Source organism: Gavia stellata, chromosome 1 (assembly GCF_030936135.1).
Source record: "Gavia stellata isolate bGavSte3 chromosome 1, bGavSte3.hap2, whole genome shotgun sequence".
NCBI classification, from domain to species: Eukaryota; Metazoa; Chordata; class Aves; order Gaviiformes; family Gaviidae; genus Gavia; species Gavia stellata.
Window position 1 is genome coordinate 59,709,137 of NC_082594.1, and position 16,305 is coordinate 59,725,441.

General features: G+C 37.9%; 1 protein-coding gene across 1 annotated transcript in view; it reads left to right on the plus strand.

The window, feature by feature from the left end:
• The window catches only part of PCCA (propionyl-CoA carboxylase subunit alpha), a 302,331-nt gene that overhangs the window by 51,836 nt on the left and 234,190 nt on the right, over positions 1-16,305 (plus strand). Inside the window, exon 6 of the mRNA XM_059832438.1 lies at positions 1,248-1,301. Within this exon, the coding sequence (XP_059688421.1) occupies positions 1,248-1,301 (54 nt within the window). The remainder of the gene's footprint in view (positions 1-1,247; positions 1,302-16,305) is intronic.

Genomic DNA, 16,305 nt, shown 5'->3' on the forward strand with positions numbered 1-16,305 from the left:
GGGGGAAAAAAATCCCAATTAGTTTTGAGCACTAACCCTTTATATGCCATAATGGCTTTTTTGAATGTTTTACAAAGTGTGTCTAAAAAGGCTTTTGCTTACACTTAGTTTGACTCACTTTCTAAATTATATAGATGTTATTTGCAGGAGGGTAAGGTAAATGGTGCATCCCGTAATTATTTTTGTTTCAGAATGTTTACAAAATGCATGTTAGCTTATATGTGTAAATATGGGCTATTCTGCCTTTCTTCCATCAAATTGGCCAGAGATTCAAAGTGTAACAGGAATCGGTTGGAAAAACTAATGTGTAGTCATGTTCACCTGCCTAATGTTCTTTGTTCTGTCAGTGAAATAAATGTATTATTCAGAGCTACTGTACACAGAGCATTTATTAAAATAAAATTTGATGGGTGTATATGAGCAACACTAATTACCCTGGAACAGTTTGGATCAGTATTGTAATTTCTTTCCAAGATGATGTTTTGGTATAATGCTTTCAGGGGCTGAAAACTTTCCTATAAAGAAAAAACTGTTTCCTTCCCTCTGAGTTTCTGAATATGGAACCCGGTTGTTTAGGCTCTTTAAAAGAGGGGATCAAAATGGCTTATACTTTGTCTATCGGAGTATATTAGATCAAGAATCTTACGTGAATTGCGAAAAGTAAAATGAAAACTCTTTCCCATATTCCTCAAGTAGTTCTTCTAGGTGTATATTGGGGTGTGAATAGCAAACGAGGCACAGAAGGATGCATGACTTAGACTAATGAGATGGTAAGCTATGTTCTCCAGCAAGTGCAGCCAGAGGTCGGGGGCTTATGACTGTGGGCCTTAAGACTGCTGTTGTGATCAGTGCTAGAAATATTTTGGGGTGAGGAGTACTTTAAAGTGGTTACTGAGAAGAGTATGGATGAGCATATATGTGGAAGTCTGCAATGAGATATATGTGTCAAAATGGAGTTAAAAAGAGAAGGCAAAATGCCAAAAGGAGTGTGTCCGTTGCTCTGCAAACAGCACCTTTCTCCCTAGTGAAGTAAGGAATGCTTATTTCGGAAATGGCAGTTCAACCAGTGAGTCTTTACAGCTTGAATTAGAACAGGTAAATCAGTGTGTTAAGATGGTTTCTTAAGGTGTTCAACTCATTTAAATGCTTAATGGTCTACTTCACCTTACCAGTGTCTGAAAAGGTGCTAGCAAATTTGGTGTCTGGCTTCAGAACTCAATCAGCTTTAAATATTTTTTTTTTTCAAGGTACACCCAGGATATGGATTTCTTTCAGAAAATAAAGAATTTGCTAGACGTTTGGTAAGTTATTTTTATTTGCTTGTCTGTGAATGGTGCACTAGGTGGCATATATTCATTCCAAGGTATCTGAGGAATCAAGATACCAATTCAAGGCAGATCTAAAAGATACGTTAAGGTAGGAGACTTCAATATGCTTTCTGTGCATGTGGATTTATTGCATTTTGAGGGTGTAATTGCAGTCTGTATTTTCTTTTGGGAAAAGGTGAGGTCCCTGTTTGTAAGAACTTTACCAAGGATGTAAGAACCTTTTGGTATTTTTCACTCGTGTCTGTACTGTTTATGAGGCTGCTCTGTAAAACTGGGTCACTGAAATGATCTAGGTTAAAAGTATCTGGTTTTAAGTGATAATTTTGGTGATTCATAGCACAGCTGGTGAACAGCTGTATCAGCAGCCCTGAGAAGGTGCTGAACTGCTCTTTCAGGATGGGAATAGAAAGCTGTTTAAAAACTGGCTTCTCTGCTGGAGGTTGTGTATTGTAGAGCTGCATTCTCTGAAAGGACCAAAGAGAGAGTCAAGAGGGTGCTGTTTTCACTTCATATCTGATTTTATAAAAATTATTATTTACAACCTCTTTACTTCAGTGAGGTTTTTGTATATCACAGAAACTGACATATGGTCTTTCTACTGATTTTATTATTTTCAAAAAACTTTAATGCAGCTACTTATAAATTTGAGCAGCACGAGGAGAAGGTTACACGCACAATGTTTGAGCGAAGTCCTAAGTGGGTGCTGTATGTGTAGTCACCACAGACCGTATGTTATCGTCTATTGGTTTCATTGAGAATAAGGACAAGCACATAATACATTGAAGTTTCTGGTAAAAAGCTGTTGCAGCCACCAACTTTGTTATGGAGTAAATGAACCATATAGCTGAAAGATACCTTGTTCTACAGGCAGTAAGATAAATTTGTTGCTAGTTTTGAGAGTAATTTGCACCTTTTTGATTGAGGGTAAAACCACAGATCAGGAATACGATTCAGTAAAAGGATAGCTCTTTTTGTTCTCAGCATTTGTGGAATAGTTCTTGTTTCTACATCTGTTCCTTGACTATGTCTCTTTTGGCTTGAGTTCTAATTGTAATATAGAACTTTACTATTTAGTTGGTTATTTGGTCTTAGAGAATACAACTTGCTCATCAAGGAGATTATTTGGGAATTAAATCTCAAATTTTATACTTCTCAGTTCCTGTGCTTTTTTAAAAGCCCCCAAATAAAAAGAAGTGTGGGTTCTGTGTGATGCTGAATGCATCCTACTGGTTGCTGAGTGGCAGTGATGTTAAAGTTGAAAGGAGTTCTAAACACTTGGCGTTTGCCAGGATTTACCAAATCTGGGGTAATCTCTTAGGTGTTATTTTCATGCAGTTTAGCAGCTTTCTATCACTGTTCTGCTTCATGTACCAGAGCCTCTTTTTAGAGGGAAGATTCCTGGGTTAATTTATAACAAACTATGTTCCCACTGAATTGGACCAGCAGGATAACTGGCTATAGTTGGCAGTTCCTGGTTTTTTAATAATAAAAAAATTAATGAAACAAAGTGCTTGCTCGTGCCCTTTTGCTGTATATTTTGCTGCCAAAGTTTGAAATTTGATAGTTATTACTCTAAACTGGGCGCATTTCCTAATAATCTGGTTATTTGGTGAGGTAAATTACAATGTTGGTGACATAACAATCTGGAACACTTTTTTGGGCAGGATTAAGCAGAAATGGAGGAATTTCTGTAGATCCTCTCTCTCTTCTTATTTCTCATCTTTTCACTCAAATCCTTGGAGTAGTGAATTCCTGAAATAATGTGGTGACTAGAAACATGTTTAAGTTTGGGTAGTGCTACAGTCTCAAAATAGCTTTTAATTATGTTTCAGAAACCTGGTGTATTCTGTTCTCTAAGAATATAATAAAACAAGGTAGTACTGCTTTGCTATCTAAAATACACTATTTAAAGTATCAAATAAAACATAATCATGCTTCCCTTCATGTCAGTAGCTCTAGAATATCAAACCCCTAGTGAGAATTGGTTAAACGATCTTTTTGTCACTGAGGGCTGCTTATATTTTTTCAAGACACCTCAAGTAATATATTTAGGAGGAAAACCTGCCTGCTGTTTCTTTTCTTTATTAAAGCTTGTAACAAATGTTACAAAACTGTTGTGAAGTTGCCAAAGATGTGGTGTTCTTCTGTTTTCTTTCCCCCTATCCCTTTTTTTTACATATACACTATTTTGTTCTTTTGTGCTAAAAGTGGTGATGAAACTTGTGAAACCTGGACTTATTTCCTGGCATGCATCTGTACTTTTAAAACAAACTACCCAGATTTGGAAACCGAGACGTACGCTAAACTTTCTAAATTTGCCAATTTGTCTGTAAGAGCAGAAATGAGCTCAAAGCAAACCTTTGTCTACAATTAACACATCGCAGGTCAGTTCACATGTAATCCCACCATGCGTGATTTGAACAAAAGCATGTCTTTTTGTTCATTATTGCCTAAATGATTCGTAGAATAGCACACAGCTATAGACAGTCCTTGTGAAGAATTTGACGGATACATTTAGAGTATTGAAAATTACTAGTATTTTTTTTTCTTCTTTAGAAACTTAATTTTGTTCTCTTTTAGAATGGGGGAGAGCACAATTAAATGATCTGTTATTTCCAAAACGCAATCAGTAGGTGAATATGTGGCATGTTGTTCATTGTGATCAATAAAAAAGTTGATGCATTCAGTCCCCTCTTCATGTGTGTCTATTCTGGTTGCTGTTGATGGCTGATGGAAAAGGGATCCATGGCATTTATATCAAGTGAGTCTGTCAAAGATTTCCTAAATCCTAAGGTCAGTTTCTTAAAGATTGATATTTTAATATGAAATCTTTTGAAAAATTTTTAAGATAATGCTGATAACATTAGTTATTATGTAGGATAACAAAATGTGGGTTTGTGTGAGTGAATATAGTTCCTTAGAATCTTACTTTGCATTCTAATATTCAGAAATTTGAGCTATCCAAATTGGAACTCTTGCAGTGCTTTATAAAAATGATCTCTACATTGAAGTTGTAAAATTCAGTGCGTAACTTGTTACTTGTAGTTTATGCAAATATATTTGCATGTAAGCAGTTTGCTTCTTTCAAGGAATACTTGCATAATATTCAGTATTGACATAAATCCAAAGGTGCAGTTGAAATCTATTACCCCATTAAAAAAAAAAAATTGCTAGCATCTTTTGCCAGATGCTATGCAGAGCTGCAAGAAAAAGTTGTTCCTTTGTGTTTTAGAAGAATTTGCTAGTGATCTCTGTATTTAGGTAGCTTGCTTAATGTTTCCCATTATATAAAATTAATGCAGACCCTTTTTGAGAAGCTCTATCACCTCTGTTGTCTGCAGCAGGTCTTTGAAATTTGGCAAGGAGAAAGCCCTGAGACTAAGATGAGCCTTTTGGTTGGCCTGTCACTGAAAGATACACTTTTCCGAAATTGCCATTTTCCTTTCCTTGCTTGCAAACCTCCAGGGCAGCTGTTGCAGTGGGGGGTGGGAGTGCTGAGTCAGGTCTCTTCACATGTCGAAAACTTTGGGATTGGCCCATGGTCCCAGTGACTCTTTATTTCCTCCTTTTCTTACCTGGGTGAAGAAGGGAATGGGGGAGAAAAGAGTGAGAGAAAGCAAGCATGTGACTGGGTTGCACAGTCATTATTCTAGAGTCAGCGCTTTTTCCTGTGGTCTAGCTGATGTTAGCAGCAAGTAGGAGTCTTACTCCTGTAGTCAAGGTTATGTATGTTCTTACTTCCTCATAATGGTTAGAAGCTTAAACCTTGGTGCGTGGTGACTTGGTGTTGCAGTTGCTCATAACGGGATCAGTTTTCCCCTTTTTGATTTAAAGAAAAACACAAACTTCCCGTTCCTTCTCTGCCACAAAAGTCCCTTGGGAAGCTACTGTTAAAAAAAAAAAAAAAATCAGCTCAATGAACACTATTCCTTTGCAAAGTCTGGTATGAAAAATACCAGTTTGCAGGATTTATAGCTTCAGTGTATTTTAGTCTCTTGAACATATGTACATGATAGAGTTCCTACTTTCATAGGTGGTGCATTGTGGTGTATTTTCCCCAAGAAACCTATGGAATTTGTGCATAAAAGAATCTCAAAATGATAAGAATTAAGGTTACAAATGCAATCTTTATCTGGAATATTCTTTTTTTGAACACAGCCTTGACAATACTATCCTGATGCTCTGGTTCTTGATGCAAAAAAAGGCAGCCATTACCCGCTACCAAAATCCCCTTCTTGCAATAGAAGCCATAAACATGGTGGGACAAAAGGATTCAATTTTGGAATAAGATATGGATGTGTTTGGAGTTCCTAGTGGAACCTGTTTTTATATGTCTCTTGTGCCCTTTTAGCAACTACTGTTCGGCATGACTAAGGGGAGAACAAAGCAGCCAGCACTATTTCTCTTTACCTTTGAAGCTAGATTAATGTTCTTGGTGGAATTAAAAAAACCCCAACAAGGTGTTGCCTCAAATAAATGGGCAAACAATGTATATGGAAATGGTTGAGTACATGTTTGTAAATGGCTGTTAAGTTTGAGGATGGAAAAGGTAAACCAAAGAACAATGTATGTCATCTTCTGTAAGGGGACACATGTCTTATCTGTGAAGAACTTTGTGCAGGTGGATCCATAGCCCTATGCACAGCTAATTATGGGATTGTCACCTTTTTAAAATGTAAACTCTTAATGGCAGCAGTGTTTCCTTACAATTGTAGTGCATGGCTTTGCTATTTGTAAGCAAATCGTGAAGTTCCTTTATCATGATTGAATGGACTTTACATTTTTGAGAAGCATTTGGTATGATTCTTACGCCGTTCCCACATGCATTGGCATCCTATCTGGCAATTTGCGTGACTGGTTAGCATTTGTGCTTTGCAAATTGCAAAGTGGTGGTTGAAAAAAGGCAGCTTTGGAAGCTTGGTATCAAGAAGCTGCTTACAGCAGAGATTGTATCCTTCAAGGAGTGGGGCAGACAAAGCTGTTAATGTGGGTTTCTTACTCTGTCCTGCAATGCATAGTATGTCATTGCCTACCAAAGCAGGCTGTGGTGGCTTAAGGTGCTCTGTCTGATAGAGACTGGAGACTATGCGGCTACTGAGTGATAAAGGTTAGGCAATGTACTTGTCTAGGTGAACAGCTCACCAATTTGTCCCCCAGAAAAGCTCTGCCTATGAGCCTTTAATGTTGATGGGTGACTACTTGCTGTTCTGAGGCAGAATGCTTCTGAATGTTTCTTGTATTCTTGTATTTAATCCCAAGCAGATTTTTTTCTATTAAAATGTTTAAATCATCTGCAGTATCAGGCTGTGTGAAATCCATGGGAGGGACAGACAGTGCACATACTAAATCATGGGCAGTATTTGTTAGACATTACTAGTCCTCTGCCTAGTGCATGTGAGCTAGAAAAATGAAACTGAGTCATCCAAACTATCTGCTTAGACCTTTCCTACTTTCACACTAGGAAGTCTGTATTACTCCTTTACTATAGAAAACTTCATAGATCTTTGCTAAAAGCATATGATGGCTTACGTTGTGTCATCAGTGTTGTTTTAAGATTGCCTATGCTACAGAACAAATTGATGCCAGTTCTAGTCTATTGCAACTTCCAAATCTTTATGTTGAGCCACTGCTGTATATAGGTAGAGTACTTTTTTCAAGTGCAGGCTTGTGTCTAAACTTAAACAAAAAAGCAAACACAAAAATGCCCAGAAACCCAAAACCGAGTTTCAGGGTGCATATCCACAAGATCTGTGGGATATATATGTGTATAACCTATATGCATGTATTTAAAGATGCAGGGTGGTGTTTTGCCAAAGATTTGTGTGATTTGTGACAAAAATGCTGTCTCCCCTTTTGAGTCTTTTGCCTAAAATCCATAGTTTTAGTGTGGTTTTTTCTTGCTCTCCTGATTAGGCAACTTCCTCTGACATGGCAGTCTTGACCTATTTGTATTTGTTTTTCACTTAGAGTAAGCCTTTATTTTTAACTTTTTTTTTTTTTAAAGCTACATATGTTCTTGAAGTGGCTTAGGTTGAAAGCTTTAATGTGTGCAACTGTTCTTAGAAAAAACACAAACACAAACCCTCTTAATTTAAATAGTAATGTCTGGCAACTTGAGACTCTCAGTGGATGAACTGTGGGCTTGTGTGACTTCTGGAATGATTTAATGCTGTGCATGTGATTAAAGAATATAGTAGTATGTTTTGCCTATCTGGACTATCATAAGTAATTTAATATTTCCCATGAGATGCCTTTCAACAGCAGCACTTTGGCACGCTCATTAGGGTGAGTAGTTCTGCAGAGGAATGGATTTGTGGAATCCTGATTTGTAAAAATTCATTATTTCTTGACATGCAGTGTCATTGCAGTATTACTTATTTCCAGGCTTACAGGAATCTTTCACATTGCTTCTGAAATGCTTTGTTCTGTTTTCTTTCTTCCATTGTTGCCGTGTTTGGTTGCGAGAATAAAAACTTCTTGCTCTGTTTCCACAATTATATTAACAACTGTATATACCTGTGTTTTTCCTCATTGCAATAGCAGACGGCTTGCAAGCGTAATGCAGTATAATTCTTTTTTATGTAGGTAATATTGTTTCCTTTCACTTTCTGCCTTTTTATTCTATTATTGATTTGCAACGATGCAGGCAAGCTTGTCTGGTTACAGTGAACTCTGTCCATTCTGAGCTAGGGTGATTTGTTAATTTGTCCTGTTCTAGTATAATTAATGTAAGCTAGTGTGGTAACCTTGCAAATATGATGTCCTTCTCTGTTTCCAAATCAGTTTTAGATGTCCCATTGATACCAATGGATTTGGATTAGACCTGAACAGTTAAGAGATTATATGTCTTTGAAATAAGAACTCCTGTTGCCCTGTGGATTTTAATTTACTTTTGTGGCAAGGCAGATGAAGCTTCAGCTTAGTATTCAACAAAAACAATGCTTCCTTAATAATCACTTCTGTTTTCTGTCTGCATTTTAAAAAATAATGCATTTTATAGTGATGGATGATCTGTTTTGAGTAGTTTTACATTGTAGATTGAATATTTAAGGGTTTCTATATATTCTTCCTAAAACATGCATATCAAGAAAATGAATTCTGACTTTAAAGATGAATGCAACTTAATGGTGGGAGGGATTTTTTTGTGTACTACGACAGAGTTGAAATATATTGAAGCAATGATGTGTGTGATAGTTAGAATTGGGAGAGGGAAAATGGTTCTATTTTATCCTCTGTTCTCTTCTGTAGTTGAAAACTAATTGCAGCAAGTTATGAACCAAAACCTGTCTACTGAAGTTACTCTTTATTAGCCAAGAAAGATGTTTTCTTACAGCATACTCTATCTTCATACACAAGGGCTTTTGTTATTGATAGTGATGTGTTACATGAGGAGGGATATGAACATACTAAATGTCTTTCATTCTAAGGCTAGGAGAGAATTACTTTTGAGGGAAGGGGAAAAGTTTCTCCATTTACTTGTAGAAGTGTGTTTAGCTTGGAGACACTTAGATGTTGCAATAAATGATACTGTGTATTTGTGTCTTCCTCCATTTTTTAGTGACTCTCTAAGAATGAAGATGCTTTGCTGAGTCTTCATTCCGAATTCACACCCTTCTTTAGTTGGCTTTTCTCGTTTGAGTTTAAGGGAGTAACACCTCCTACGTTCTGACGCTTTTAGATCAGATTCTGATACTTGACACCAAATGGATCTACTGAGACCAGGAATGAGCTTCATGAAGGGAGGATCATGACTGGCAACTCTTTCAAAGGCATTTGAGTGATTTCTACATGAACTGTGGAAAAAGATGTTAGCTGAAAGGCTTTTGATTAACATGCTTGTAAAGATGACCTATTATCCTGGACTGAGCAGACGTTTTTTGGGAGCTTTGTTTTTCAGAGTGTGTATTTTGACTGTAATCTTACTTCAGGAAGTATTTTCTTGAAGTTAGTACTTAAGAAGATCCTGTTGAATTATTAGAGCTTGATCTTAAAGTTCTAGAAACTTAGGGTTTATTTTTATGCTACTGTTTGTTACCTTTTATGTTGTTGTATTTGTCTTGATTAAAACTTTTCTATAGGCATTTAATACCTGTGCAGTATGTTATGTTACTGCTGTAATGTAAAGTGCTCAAATATTCTGAATAGTTTCTACAGCAACAAGTCTTAACCTACTTGTTTGTTCAGTATACCACAGGATTCACTTGTTTCAAAATTGCTTCCTGGGCAGGAGGTTGTTGTCTAGCCTCTCTGGGGTCATTGTTTTCTGGGGTCTATGAGAACTGTTCCAGTTACCCCTTCATGTTGAGGGGTCACTGTTAATAGGCCAGATATGGTTGGTCACTGAAAGTGCATTGAAACATGGGAAAAGTTCCATTTTATTTTTCACTATTGCACAGATCCACCAGTTATAGCAACAGTGGAAGCTGTAAAGGGTACAGGGCAAGCTATATTCAGGTATGTCACTTAAATAAGGTTTTGCATTATATAAACTGTTTAATGTCACTTGATAATTTCTTAGCCATTCAGTTAATATCTTCTACTTTGTTACAATATCTTCAGGCTGGTTGCATATTTTTACTGTATGGTTATAGAATGCAAGATGCAGTTGGACCTGATTTCTGCTTTAGCTATCTTTATTTCAGAGAATGGTTGAGGTTGGAAGTGACCTCTGGAGGTCATCTGGTCCCAATCCCCCTGCTCAAGCAGGGCCACCCAGAGCTGGTTGCCAGGACTGTATCCAGATGGCTTTTGAGTATCTCCAAGGATGGAGACTCCACAAGCTCCCTTGCCAACCTGTGCCAGTGCTCGGCAACCCTCATGGTAAAAAAAGTGTTTCTTGACGTTCAGAAGGAACCTCCTGTGTTTTGGATTGTGTCCACTTCTGGCACTGTCACTGGGTACCACTGAAAAGAGCCCGGCTCCATCGTCTTTGCACCCTCCCTTCAAGTATTTATATACATTGATGAGATCTCCCTGAGCCTTCTCTTCTCCAGGCTGAACAGTCCCAGCTCTCTCAGCCTTTCCTCATAGGAGAGATGCTCAAACAAACTAAAATCTATGAACACATACCAACATAAGCACTATTGGATAGTAACTTACCTGGTTTGTCAAATTTTGTCAATGAAAGCCTTTAGCCAGTGCAACAGGAATGATGACCCCCAGGTAAGAGTAAGAATTTAATAGAATACTTGCAGCTGCCTAATTGTGTTTAGTGTTTTATTTTGCAAATATTTTAAATAATTCCCTGATACTTTAAAAGGCTTCCTACTCATTATGAATGCATTTGCCTTTACATTTTATCTGTAATTCTATTTGAAGGTTGGCTTACAAATAAACTTCGTCTCTTTGCACAGCATGTTTCATTAATTTCTATTTCAGACTGAATGATAGTGATCAACAACACTGGTAACTTCAAGTACTGGGTTGACTGAATTGTTATGCATGTGTTTTGGGGGAAAATAGTTAAAATACTTGGCAGTTGGATTGTCTTCAACAATGAGGTTTTGAATTAATATGAAAATTAAAATTGATTTTCTAAAGTTAGTTGACATATTTTGTGTAGAACCTAGCATCTGTTTTTCACTTGCTCCCTGAATGCCAACCCATGTGTTCAGCTCCTGAAGATCCGGTTACTAGCCTGTGGTCAGACTGCTGTTCTGACTGTGACCAAGCTGGCTGAAGAGATTACTGCTCCCAGTGGCTCGTTGCTGTCTGTTCCCATGAGGGGTTATTGCCCTCCTTGGATGTCCTGGAATGACTGTATGTGTGGTCACTTTGTAGCCCCTGTTCTGTTAAAATTATCTGTGTTTAAACACATCCCTCCCCCCTGCTCCCAACTCCCCTGTTGAAGTCTTTCTGCCAGAATCATCTGTATTAGCTTAATCAAGTTAAGGAGTTTTGCCTGACTCGAAATGGAGGCAAACTCAAAGGGATGGTAGCTTGGCAGTGGGGTATGGGGAGTAAGAGGAAAAAAAAAGCAACTGAAGTTGATAACCTTTTAACCTGTTTATAGTATTTGACAAAAACCTTACTGAGAGGGATTTAGGTACCTAATTTAGGCTGATTTAGGTACCTAATTCAGGTTTTGAAAATCAGTTCTGTGTGCTGTCTGTTTATATGCTTATCAAATGTTATGTAACAGAAGCATTTCAAGAACTTAATTAACCAAATAATCTCTAATTTTCTTCATTCCCCAAAACACAAAGGGGGTGGGGGGGAAAGGTTTTCACCAAGCATTCTCTCCCCCTTCTCCAGAATGTAAGTTTACAGTTGCTTCTTGCAGCATTGCTAGTGTGAATTATTAAAAGCATTGAAACTTGGAGTTGACTGTATATTTGGTGGGGCTTTTATTGCACAGATGCTATCGAGGCAAAGATGCTGTTTTCCCTGACTGTGCAGGCCACTACTCTTTGGAGAGGATTTTTCTCAGGGTCTGCACCCCCCTGTGAACATAATAGGAAGGGAAAAGTTGCTACAAGTTGACTTCCTAACCTTGGGGCTGGTTGATAGCAAATAATGTTTTATTTGATCACCTAAGATTTAACACCATTAATTTTGTAAACTTAGCAATTTATTTATGTCAGGATGTGTGTATGATTTATTTATTTTTTTTACTGACCTCTTGGACAGTTTAATGAAACTTAGATTAAAAATAAGGCTGCTATCAGTGTGCACACATTCCAGATTGAGCGTTTCTCACATTTGTCCATCTTCATAATTTTTACATCAGAATTGTGTAGGAAGCATACACCTGCTGAACAGCATCTCACTGTTTAGAGATGGGTTCTTTAATTGATACTAAATTATGGCTTTCAGTATACACAGGGTTAAGTGAAAAGGTTGCAGTAATATCTAGTGAGCTTTTTTCCTTTAATGTGCTCATTAGCAGTGGCAAGTCCAGGTTTTAGCACATGTCAGTAATTTACATTTCATTGCTGAGTGGCTGCCCTTGTTCAAGAGTTGTTTGTAAGCCTGATGAATATACTTGTGTTGGGAATAAACTGAGTAGAAGAATTGAAAGCCAAATACCCTGCCAGGCTTTTCAATGGGTGCCGAAATTTCCAGTGGGTCACTGATTAGTAATGCATGGAGCAGCAGGAAAATGCAAAGATGATGTCTAGAAAGGTGACTTCAGGTAGGTTTTACCATCAAATCCCTCTTTCTTTGTAACTACCTTTATGGTCATTCTCCTCAAAATTCCTCTCTTGGCAGGCCTTCTCTTAATATGATAATCTGGTACATTAGACAGACATCCCAACCAGGTTACTTATTCAGAGGTGGCACAGGGAAGTAATACGTGTGCAATGAGTCCTAGAAACAAATGATCTTATGGGCTGTGCAGTTTCCTGCAATCAGATTATGATGATAGGGATCTCTGTGAATATTTGCTCTCAACCTTTTTTCTTTCCTCTGCCTCATCTGATACTGACTTGTCTTGGCTTGAACATGTGTGTGGTTCACTGCTGTAATGGCAAATATGTGTGTGTTGGGATGCAGTAGCATTGTGGTTGGCAATTGAGATGCAAGACAAAGGTTGCTAGCTTTTGGGGAAAAATTGATGCTTTTGTGTGGCAACAGCTTAGTTTGGTAATAAAACCATATGATTAAATGTATTCTTAATGGAGTGATATCCTTGCTATTTTCCAAGCTGCTCTGACTATTTACAGAGCACTATGCGGAAACTTACACTGTGAAATTATACTTTCCTTTGTAGGGAGTCCTGCATATATTTTCTGTCCAAAAGGATAGGTATTGCTAAATTTACATATGCACGCAGACAACTAAGCATTTTTATTCCAGATGCCTGTTAGGATCATACTGACATGTTCTTCAGAACTCTAGCAAAAGAGCGCTGGTGCTTACTTTTTCCCCCTCTCTCTCTCTCTAAGGTATTGTGAACACTGTTTATATTCAAGCTACTTATTATACAGTTTGGGGATGGAGAATGCATTAAACATTTAGAATGGGGGAAAAACAGCAAAAGATATTCCAGAACATTCTTGTGAATAAAACCTGCCAGTTCATTGTGTAAGAACTTGTGAACACTTTTATTAGCCTATCTGAACATTAGGTGTATATATGTAAATGAGAATGTTTGCAGAAAGTAGAGTAATTTGAATGTTTTTCACACGCTAGAAATACTTTCATAGCTGCCTTGATCAAATTTGGAATTCCTATTGTTAATTTGCAAAAAGGGCTACTTCTTGGGTTGTCTGGGAAGAGCGATGCCTTTAGTATGTGCTAACATGTAGAAGGAGTCTGAAGTGGTAATTTAGAACCTCAGTTGATCAAGACTGACTAGACAACAACTAATAGTTTGAGCTAACAGGTGGCAGCATATCTATAGATGTTTCTGGAAAGACATTTTTTGAGTATGAGCCAAGACATGTTTTTTGGCCCATAATAAAAAAAATTGGGGAAATTTATGCTTTTTTTCTGGATAAACTTGTGTCAGATACTTTGCCTTGTGGTTAGGACACTTGCATGTTCTTTACTTTCTCAAAAAGCTGGAGATGCTCACAGCTAGGCATGGGAAAGAGACCAGCAGAAAAACAGTCAAGAAGTTGCCTGAGTGGAGCTTGCACAAGAGTGGGGAGAACATGTTACACTTAGAACTTAGAATGTTCTTGTGCTTTTTTTTTTCCTCCTCCCAATGGCAACTGTCATAAAATATTTGCAGCCTTATGTCTTGGTGTTAGACTGGTTCTGAATGTCTCAAATAGGGAAGGAGTGATGAGTGCTTTCAGTCAAAACACCATGCAGGTTAAGATTCCCTCTTGCAGATTTATGGAGGGGCAGGCTTCTGGGATGAGGGCTTAGTCTCTACCGAATAGGTCTGCTAGCTCTGACCTCCTGCTGCCTGGCTGAATGTGCTTCCTGATGACTAACTAAACAAATGGTGGCTACTGTGTGTGCCGCCACCCTTGTCATCTAAGTAAGATTAAGTTGTACTCTAAGGCATTGTCTTACTGCATATAGTTGTGTGCCAGGTTTTGCAGTTCTTAAAGGCAGGTGAACTGTGTGCTTTCTGGATCTTGTGGCTTTTTTCTTGTGGCTCTTCTTGATTGAGCAAGAGCTGTGGTTTTGTAGCTATCTGTGTGTGATCTAGTAGGAATGGCTTATAACTGTGAATGCTAGGGCAAAGCTGTTACTGCACCAAAGGTAGCTCTGAGTAGATTAATGACTCATCTTTGGAACAGGATCTGACCTCAAAATGTAAAACATGTTCCTACAGGTTGGTTGGTTTGGGTTTTTTTGGGGGAAGGAGTTGTTTATTCTCTTAGTTTAAATTTTGAATTGGCTTTTTATGGAGTGAGAGGCAGACTCTTGTCAGCCAAATTAGTGAAGTCCATAACCATATCTGTCTTCAGGGAGATTTTTGGTATCCGGCATCTAGTGAATTCAACACCCGTGCAGCCTATACTGCAGTGTTCAAAGGATGCTTCTCAAGTTGCTCAATTTTAGTAATAGGTATCGTGACATATGGTGTACATCAATTTTTGTGTCCCAAAACTTGATTAAAATTTTTTAGTCTTAAGGAGGGCAGTAACTATACATGAGTTTCTGCATCTTTTAGGAAGTCAGAGAGTAACATCTGCAAGGGATACTGCAATCTCTTATTTTGGTGCATATTTTTATTCCTCTGCAGAAAGAACATGTTATTTTTAAGGTGGTACCCAACTAAAACAACTTGAATTTTGTAGGACTGTTACTTTTATTCATGGATTCTGTTTTAATAATCTAGATAAATAATTCCCACAGCAGCCATATGACACAACTGTGACCTCTTTTGGCAAATGGCTGTCTGTCTATGTAGTGGGCTACCCAAATACTGTGTGAGCTTTTGCATGTACAAAAGCTGAAGGTATATGTTTGTATATGTGGAACATGCTTCTTAGCACAAAAAGGTTGCTCAGGAATCCAGTGTGTAAATTTGCTTTTCAAAGGCAGGCAGCAGGTGTGCTACAGAGTGGTGCTTCCACCTATCCCACCCAGAGAAGTTCAGCTTAATTTGCTCTGGCTGGAATTTAGAAAGAATAAGTTCCCTGCCCTGATCTTCCGGCAAGGCATCTTGCTAACGAGCTGTGCTTAATCTTATGGTATTAAATTCAAAGCCACCATGTTAAAGTAACATCAGGCTTTTTAAAAGCAGGTTACCCAAAAGATAGAAATGCCCAAATGATTGCTTTCATTTGGGTCTTGTATGTGTGTGTAGGCGTTGACACAGTTTTGCATTACGTAGTTGCTTGGTTGTTTCCATGGGATTCCTGCCTTACTCAGAGGCTCAGTATTTCTTTGTGTTCACTCTTCAGTGAAATATTGCTTCAGGCAAATATTTAAGCCTTGCATTGGGCACATGTATATTTAATTTAGCTGGAAAACTTTGTTAATTTCTGGCATATTTGTAGATTTTATACATGTTAATGCATTTCCTCTCAAAACATCTTGCTGATCTTTATCCCCTCCTGCTCAGCTCATGTCCTGCTACTTCCTTGCATGTTCATCTCCTTTCTTGTCTTTCTATGTTCCAGAATGACTTGGCTTTTTCATCTAGAAGGCATAGGAAGCTCAGGAGATAAGTGGCCTTATTTTCAGTTCTTTCCAACTGCAGGGAGCAATTTCAGATAGTTCTGTTTGGATCCCGTGTCCAGTAGGTGGAGTGTGCTCTGGTTGTAATGAGTTTTCATAGTACCTGACAGCTCGACTCTCCGAAATTCCCTAGAAGTTTGTGCAAATTGAGGTTTTCAGTGGCTTATGAACTGAAATATGGGTAACGTTTTCATGGGAATGGTAAAGCCTTTATTTAGGATGTATCATGCTTACCATGATACAGCATGGCTTCCATTTTGATTTGAGTTGTTGATTCAAGTCCTCCAGCTTCTGTATGAAACTCCTTTTTACCTCATCTTAAATAAGAACTTAAACAGTATTATAGCTGTTCTTTCTCTTAATTTTGTTCACTGAAAGTTTTTGACTT